Source organism: Mobula hypostoma, chromosome 26 (genome assembly GCF_963921235.1).
Source record: "Mobula hypostoma chromosome 26, sMobHyp1.1, whole genome shotgun sequence".
NCBI lineage: Eukaryota > Metazoa > Chordata > Chondrichthyes > Myliobatiformes > Myliobatidae > Mobula > Mobula hypostoma.
Genome location: NC_086122.1, coordinates 22,468,059 through 22,477,310, shown reverse-complemented (window position 1 = coordinate 22,477,310; position 9,252 = coordinate 22,468,059). Strand labels below are relative to the sequence as shown.

The window sequence follows — 9,252 nt, the reverse complement described above, 5'->3', positions numbered from 1 at the left end:
GATTGAATTGATGATCTGCACCGTTAGTTTATCCTCTCATGCCATGGCTGAGTCACCATAAGGTCATCTCAGATCCTTACTTGTATCCTTCCAGGCTTGAACTCTCCGTCCAATCGCCCTCGAATCCTTTACTGTATCTACGTCTGTTTCTCCTCCTGGACAAAGCTCTCTCTCTGCTTCAGTTACACTACACTTCCAACATCGAAACCACCTGCATTAATTTGTCTCTCAGTTCAACTCCAGGTTGGAGGATGGTTTGATTCCAGTGTGACTGTTGTAAAAGTAATCCCACTTCCACTTATGACTGAAAACGGAGGCAAAATAAAATGACAGAGCAACTCAGCCTCTGAAGCAGTATCTGTATCCGGAAAGAACCAGTAGATCTTTTCGGACTGAATGCATGGAAATCCTGACCGGCTGCGTTATTCCAGTGGGTCGTTCAGTCCTGACGCAGACTCCGGGATAAACACTCCGCCAGCCCTCTCGCTGAAGACAGCAACATTTCGCTGGAAAACGAAACTTAACGTAATGACGTCGATTCAATCGTCTCCTCAGGAGATTCTCCAATTATTAAGAGGCAGCCCGCTCATTGTGTACTCGGAATTACACTGAATGTAGACGTTGAGCATTGGCGGCGTACTGCAGGTTTCGGTGAGTGTTAACGTTCTTTCGTGCTGCTTCCGCAGTGGGTACATTCCAGAAAGGGAATAAAATAATTGAAGACAATGTTGATGTAGTTATTCTATGCAGAATACTCCTTCTGCAGTTATCATTCGGACAATGCTAATGCTTTTCTACAATAGTTTTATTTAAAATTGAGAGCCAATACACTATTATATTAATAAGTCACAAAATTCCTGTGTCATTTTGTTCTCATGTTGGCGTTAGAGCTGGTAGAATTTTCTGCTGCAAACTTTACCTGGGGAGGCTGTGGAGTAAGATTTTTATAAACGAGGAAATCTGCAGATGCTGGAAAACCAAGCAACACACACACACACACACACACACACACACACACAGGCCAGGCAGCATCTATGGAAAGGAGTACAGTCGACATTTCCAGCCGAGACGCTTCGGCAGGACGGGTGATAAAAAGGTGGGGGTGGGGAAGAAGAAACACGAGGTGATAGGTGAAACTGGATGGGATGAAGTAAAGATCTGGGAAGTTGATTTGTGAAAGAGATAGGGGGCTGGGGGAGGGGGAATCTGATAGGAGAGGGCAGGCCATGGAAGAAAGAAAAGGGGGGGGGGAGAGGAGCACCAGAGGGAGATGATGGGCAGGCAGGGAGTTAAGGTGAGAGAAGGAAAGGAGGATGGGGAACAGAGAAGTGGAGGAGTGGGCCATCACCAGAAGTTCGAGAAATCAATGTTCCTGCCATCAAGTTGGAATATAAGGTGCCTGACTAACAACCTGCAATTTTTTGAGGAAATTACAAGCTGGGCAGACAAAGGAGATGCAGTAGATTTGGTGTACTTGGATTTCCAGAAGGCCTTTGAGAAGGTGCCACACATGAGGCTGCTTAGCCTGATTAGAGCCCATGGAATTACAGGGAAGTTACTAGCATGGGTGGAGCTTTGGCTGATTGGCAGAAAACAGACAGTGGGAATAAAGAGATCCTATTCTGGCTGACTGCCGGTTACCAGAGGATTTCCACAGGGGTCGGTGTTGGGACTGCTGCTTTTTATGATGTATATCAATGATTTGGACTATGGGGTTAATAGATTTGTGGCTAAATTTGCCGATGATACAAAGATAGGTGGAGGAGCGGGTAGTGTTGAGGAAACAGAGACTTAGATAGTTTTGGGGAATGGGCAAAGAAGTGGCAAATGAAATACAATGTTGGAAAGTGTATGGTCATGCACTTTGGGAGAAAGAAATGGACGGACTGTTATTCAGATGGGGAGAGAATTCAAAATTCAGAGATGCAAAGGGACTTGGTGTCCTAAAGGTTAAGCTCCAGGTTGAGTAGGTGGTGAAGAAGGCAAATGCAATGTTGGAATTCATTTCTAGAGATACAGAATATAAGAGCAGGGATGTGATGTTGAGGTTCTATAAGGCATTCGTGAGACCACACGGAGTATTGTGTGCAGTTTTGGGCTCCTTATTTTAGAAAGGACATGCTGAGATTGGAGAGGGTTCAGAGAGGATTCACGAGAATGATTCCAGGAATGCAAGGGTTACTGTATGAGGGATGTCTGGCAGCTCTTGGGCTGTATTCCCTGGAGTTCAGGAGAATGAGGGGGGGATCTCACAGAAACATTCAGAATGTTAACAGGCCAGAACAGATTAGATATGGCAAAGTTATTTCCCATGGTGGGGAGTCTAGGACAAGAGGGCACGACTTCAGGATTGAAGGACGTCCGTTTAGAAGAGAAATGTAGAGAAATTATTTTAGTGAGAGAGTGTGAGGTCTGTGGAACTTGTTGCCACGCGTGGCTGTGGAGGCCAAGTCATTGGGTGCATTTAAGGCAGAGATAGATAAGTTCTTGAAGGGTATGGGGAGAAGGCAGGGGAGAAGGGATGACTGGAAGAATTGGATCAGCCATGATTGAATGGTGGAGTAGACTCGATGGGCCGAATGGCCTACTGCTACTGTATCTTATGCTCTTATGTTGCTCCTCCAGTCTAGTGTGGCCTAATTGCAACAGTAGAGGAGACCGTAGAAATGTTGGAATGGAAAGTGGAATTAAAATTGGTGGTCACTGGGAGAGCCTGCTTTTTCTGGCGGATGGAGCTTATGTGCTCGGTGAAATGGACTCCCAATCTACATCGGGTTTCATCGATATACAGGGGAATAAGTTCTACACCCCTACCCCTATACCTTCTCCCTCATTACTATTCAGGGCCCAAACAGTCCTTCCAGGTAGGGCGACAATTCACCTTTGAGGCTGCTGGGGTTATCTGTTGTATCCGGTGCTCCCGGTGTGGCCTCTTGTATATCGGTGAGACCCAGCATAGAGTGGGAGACCGCTTTGCAGAGCACCTAAGCTTCATCTGCAGGGCAAAGCGGGCTCACCCAGCTGCCACCTATTTTAATTCCGCTTCCCATTCCAACATGTTCACCCATGGCCTCCTTTACTATCGTGATGAGGCCACACTCATGTTGGAGGAGCCACACCTTATATTCCAGCTGACACTGTGAAGCATTGCGCTAACTGCTTCGCTACTCTACTGCCCATATCAGAGATTTTGTATCTGTTTTTGTAATAGAGTGCTTTAAGTGCATCCCAGTAATAGGGGAACATCCTGTGGGTAGGGTGGAAGGAGAAAACTTCTGAGAATTATTATCACCAGAAAGAAAAAAGCATCAGGTAAATTGATGTAAACAAAACCTGGTAAGGAATGTGGCCTCGCATCCTCTCATCGTAAAAGGTGTGACTATAGAATTATTGGATACGATTGGTTGTGCTTTTCCAAAGTATCATGGATTCTGGTAAGGTCCCAGCAAAAATGGAAAAAATAAGTAGGAAACTACCAACCAGTTAGACCACCATCTGTCATTAGGAAACTGAATGTATTTGAGCAATTAGGTACAGTTTATTGAGGATATAACAAGTGAAAGTATTAGTTAGGTTTACACTGACCTCAGGCAGATTTGAACCATGTTTGAAAGAGAGAGAGAGAGTTCATATTGAAACACGCCCATCTCTCACCGTATGTAGAATTTACTGTAGCCAATTAACCTGCCATGTGGAAGAAAGCCCACACAGATAAGGGAGAGCTTGCAAAATTCATGCAGACAGCACCAGAGGTTAGGATTGTACCTGATGTGATAAAAATGATTATAAGGACACGCAGTCCCTTTTTATTGTTATTTAGTAATGCATGCATTAAGAAATGATAAAATGTTTTTCCATTTGAGACAACTTTACTGGAATTTTTATTCTAATGTTCTTCTGAATGAAGTACTCACATAAAATCTTTGCTTATGCTCTTTTAATATCAATTACTTCATCACAAGGAGGTTATAGTGTGTTGAATCTAGCACTTCTGATCCTTGAAGACGTGAAAAAAAATGCTGCACCTGGTTTATATCGTGTTGCTCTTATCTGCTGCTTTCCACACAGGTGAGAGGAAATTTTTGTAGTAATCCCGAATTATTGCAAATAGAAATAACTATACTCTCCCTTACCGAACAGTCTCTCTTAAAATTATTTTATTGAGAATCAAGTGAGCAGTAAAGTCTATATATTGAGAATTAAAAAGTTATGTAATTCTTACAGCACTGATATAAAATAATGCATTTATATTGAATTTGTCAGGTTACTCCCAGAAATAGATGGGAGATAAATCAGAATATCTTTCTCTGAGAAAATGAGTAATGAAAGTTGAGTTGCTCTCTGTGTTTGAGTATGTGAATGGAATGATCTCCTTCTGCTATTAATCTGCTCTTTTACAGGCTCAAGCTTGCCTAAATGTGAAATAGGTAAGTTCCATTCTTTTCTCCTTAACCTACTTCTCAGTCATCTCTCTCCCAATTCCTGCTTGTCTCATAACCCTTGATTCCCCATTATCTTTAATTCCTGATAAAGTCCAAAGATCCAGCTCAGCCTTTCACATGAATGTTGACTCAATGTTCTTGGCTATCTGAAATAGATTGAAGTTATTTTTCATCACACTTTTAAATGGGTATCCCTAAAACACTTCTCTATAATTCTAGATTGCCTTTTCAGAACCAAAAACAAAACCTTTTTACAATATCCACAAAATTTTGAATATTTCATTTCCTTATTTAAATACTAAAGACCACAGAACCAATGGACTTAACCTTTCCTCATAAGACCCGTTCATTAGAGGATTCAGTCCAGTGAATCTTAATGCATGAAGTTGGATAGTTCTTACCACAGCCCTCTATTAATTAGCACAAATTGCCAATTTTTGTAAATCATCCATCTTGCACACTCAATCTGCAGTGGGGACAATCTTTTTGGCAGCAACTAACTGAATAGCTTTGGGTAATCCAGATTACATCAAAGGGTTCTCCTTTATCGGTCCTACTTTGTAAATCTTCGAAGAACAATAGCATGTTTGTCAAATCCTTTTACAAAACCATATAATCTTGGAGCATTTTGCCAAATGCCCTCTTACCATTTCCTTAATCATGGTTACAGATTTTTATCCAATAGCAGTTGATAGGCTAGCCCTGCTCGTTTGTCCCTCCCTTTGTGGGTAGCTGTATGAATTTAGTTATCCAGACTACTGGAGTTCTGCAGAATTTGGAAAATGTTGGAAGATCACTCTGCTTCTACTATCTCTACAGCTGAGAGAGCAAAAATTCATCTTCAGAGCATAAGCACAGAAGTAAGCCACAAAAAACAAGCACCTAAATTTGGCATGGTTGTCTTGTTGTAAGTTTAACAAGTACCTGAGAATCTTGCTTCAGTCTTATTGAATACTTGAATGGTATGACACGGTAGTGTGGCGGTTAGCATAAAGATATTACAACTCTGGTATTCTGGATTTCGGAGTTCAATTGCAGTGTCACCCTTACACAGACTTTGTACATTCTCCCCATAACTGCGTGTGTTTCTCCGGGTGCTCTGGTTCCCTCCCACAGTACAAAGACATATCGGTTATTAAGCTAATTGGTCATTGTAAATTGTCCTGATTGAGAGGAACGGAGTTGTCGACACCAAAGTTTTCTTTTCTCCCATTTTTTACGATGTTAAAACAGCCCAGGTCTTTTTTTAGTTTAGTTGATTAATTCTGTTTAGATTAGTTTTTTTTTGAGGGAGTTATTTTTTTTACCTTTTTCATGAGTTTTGTCTAGATATTTCTTTTTGTTCTGTATTATTCATTGGCATCCTATATGATTGGGAGTTTTGTCAATCAAGTATTATTTGGTTTTATAATTACTCATGTTAATTATAACAATGTACTCCCAATAACTTTGTACTATTATTATGTCATGTTTATATTTTATGAAACTAATAAAAAGATTGAAAAAGAAAAAGTAAATTGTCCTGTGATTAGGCAAGTGTTAAATAAGTGGGTTGCTGAGAAGTGCAGCTCATTGCGCCAAAAGGACCCGTTCCACGTTGAATCTGTAAATAACAAATCAATAATATCTGCATTTTTTTTAACAGATTGGTCGACTGCTGCCTGGCTTGCTGGTGGAGCAGGTATGCTTGCATTGAGGCATTTTTATAACATGTTATTGAGTTCATTCGCAGTGTTTACAAATTAAGTAGTAAAATGTGAGCAGAATTCAGCCATTAAGCTCAGCGAGTGCTTCACCATTCAGTCGTGGCTGATTAATTGTCTTTCTCAACCCCATTCTCATGTCCTCTTCCCGCAATCCTTGATGCCTGACTAATTAAAAACTTAGCAACTTACATTATAAATGTACCCAGTGACTTGGCCTCCACAGCCATCTGTGGCAATGAATTCCACAGATGCACCACCCTCTGGCTAAAGAAATTCCTTCATATTTCTGTTCAAAAATGGATGTCCTTGCATTCTAAATTTGAAGGTGTGTGGATCTGAGCCAGTGGACTAAATGAAATGGCATATTCCCACACGGATCTTTTCTTCTCATATCCATTCATTGTGTTACCCTGCTTTGCAGCTGTTGCAGTGGTCGGGGCCCCTGTTGTCGTTGGCTTAGCTGGGTTCACCGGTGCTGGAGTAGCAGCTGGGTCCGTAGGAGCTCAAATGATGTCTGCGGCTGCGATTGCCAATGGAGGAGGGGTAGCGGCTGGCGGTGCTGTGGCAGTTCTCCAGTCTATTGGTATGATTCCATGTTTTTCTATAAAGAAAGTAAATAAGAAAAATGACAATGATTATTGATCTTAATTTAATCAATAGTCCAATTAAACAGGCTGTATATGTATGTGTAAATATGGATGTGTAAATATGGATGTGATTTCAGGGGGTGTGAAGCTCCTCAGATTTTTTGCAATTGCAGTATCTATTTAGCAACATGGTTAATAGAAATGATTGTGTACCCTAATAAAATTTCATTTCTACCATTTTTAGTTCAAAGTTCAATGGTAACATTCCAAGGAAAAGCAAAACCAGTTGACGAAAATATCAGCATTCCTTAACTCTGTTCTTTCTAACTGGGAGAAACAAAAAAGGATAAATGGGCAGATCTTTTCGTGAGTCCGGTAGTGAACACATATACCAGAGACTGGGAATATTCACTCTGACACAGTCAGAGCCCTAGCCTGAATGTGTATTTTGCAAACAAGAAACCATTTATCTTCTTGAAGAGAACTCTCCATAAAATACATGGATCACCCACTTCACTGTACTCAAGACAGTCAGTGAAGGCGGCTGTGTCCGTTCACCCCGTGATGGGTGTCTAAGGGTGGGTTTCCTGCAGCTTTAACAAGCTTAGTGTAGAAATGGCATCAGATTTGGTCCAGGTTCGCTCTGTTAATCTGAGTTTCAAAATGCAAGAAGTGGTAAGCTGTTACTGTGTGTAGGATGTTACAGCATATAGTTTTAGTTGTACATTGGTTAGTCTGTGTTTCAGTGTTTTTGAGTTATTAAACAATCTTCTTATTTAGAAATGTGTTAAATATTCTATTTCATTCTAGAAACAAAGTTTTAAAAATAACTGGATGTCCACAGCAGCTCCCTATCATGAATGTGATCCAGAATTAGAGAATGGACAAATAATGTTACATGGGGACCTTTCTTGTCATATTTTAGGAGTCTTAAGGAATTACCTACCGGTTGAGGGCATTTGATTGTACTTGGGGAATTGCCCCCTTTTAACGCGCATATGGTTTACCTCATAGGGTGGTTGATGCATTGCAATATGAGTGTATTCTGGATTGTCTGACGTGTTGTGGATGTGTGTGGGCCTTCGTCTTGAAGGAATGTGGGGTATGGCTGTGAAATGTCCATACTTGTATTTGTGAAGTGTTGTATTGTAAATACATTAGCTGCCATGGTATGTTTTGTTTAAGGGTAAGATATAAAAGCAAAATGGAGGAAAATATAATGCGTTATGTATTCTGTATTGTGTCATTCCTTCAATAAAAATAAAATGTAAAAATAATGTTACATGTTTAATTATGTGATGACACAATGCAGACCCACTCCATGCAACTGCTTAGATCTGACTTCAACTGCTGTCTACGTGGAGTTTGCACATTCTCTCTGCGATTATAAGAGTTCCCCTGAGTACTCCTGTTCCCCTACAACACAGATATGTGCTGGTAGGTTAACTGCCTATTGTTATTTGCCCCTACTTTTGGTGATGATGAAGAATTATGGTGGAGTTAATGGTGGGTGTGGACAGTGTGGGGTAGGTTGATGGGAATGCGCTGAGATTTGAATTAAATAGGATGAATATCCTGCTTTTAAGTCAAAGGAAAATCTGAGAAATACATTGTTCTTTCATTCTTTAAGGAGCCGCTGGATTATCTGCTGCTGGTACTGCTGCTGTTGGAACCGTCGGAGCTGTTGCTGGCTGTATATCCAAAACCGTTTATGAGAGTTCTTCAGATGAATCCTAAATCCAACAGGCTGCTTGCAAGTAGACACACAGTAGAAGACAGCCATGATCACAGCAAAATAGGCTTTCTCTCTTTAGAATGAAAGATTATTTACAAAACCATTTGTAAGATGTTACAGCATCTAATTTTAGATTAGTCTTGGTTAGCCTGTGTTTCAATATCTTCTGATTTATGAAGCAATCTTCATTGAGGAGTGGGTTAAATATTCTAAACACGTGTCTAGAAATGAAATGGAAAATACTGTAAATGTGGAGTGGATGACTGTCATGAACTGTCAAGTCATTGTTTCACACCACATTTGCAGCCAGAGCTGGATATTTTCAGCTCTGTTTAAGTTTCAGATTTCTAGCTTGTTCAATATTTTTCACTGGGAATGCACTACTGCAAAGTCTGAAAGCATGCCATTCTAAACCTAGCTACGGGGTAAACAGAAGCTCTGTCATAGCAGTCCATAGAATGTTTTAAAGGGTTGTTAAGCGAATCAGTAAATAAATGGTCAACATGTTTTTGCATGGTCTGTCATCTATTCATATAGAGCTTGACTATTTCAAATGATTATCAAGGGATTGTCCCATGGTAAACAATGCCAACCTTGAAATGTAAAGATACTGTAAATACTACTTTATTTTAAAATGACTGAAAGAACTAATTATGAGAACACTCAGTTCTCTTTTATTGTCATTTAGAAATGCATACATGCATTAAGAAATGATACAGTGTTTCTCCAGAGTGATATCACAGAAGACAGGACAAACCAAAGACTAACACTGACAGAACCAC

At 40.5% G+C, this 9,252-nt stretch overlaps 1 protein-coding gene across 1 annotated transcript; it reads left to right on the top strand.

Annotated features, from left to right (window-relative positions):
- Positions 1 to 497: 497 nt before the first annotated feature.
- LOC134338203 (interferon alpha-inducible protein 27-like protein 2A) lies at positions 498 to 8,977 on the top strand. Its single transcript, XM_063033872.1, has 6 exons — positions 498 to 651; positions 3,963 to 4,068; positions 4,401 to 4,427; positions 6,088 to 6,123; positions 6,570 to 6,731; positions 8,366 to 8,977. Exons 2-6 carry the CDS (start codon positions 4,017 to 4,019, stop codon positions 8,470 to 8,472), a joined length of 384 nt encoding a protein of 127 aa, XP_062889942.1. The 5' UTR covers positions 498 to 651; positions 3,963 to 4,016; the 3' UTR covers positions 8,473 to 8,977.
- Positions 8,978 to 9,252: the final 275 nt, after the last annotated feature.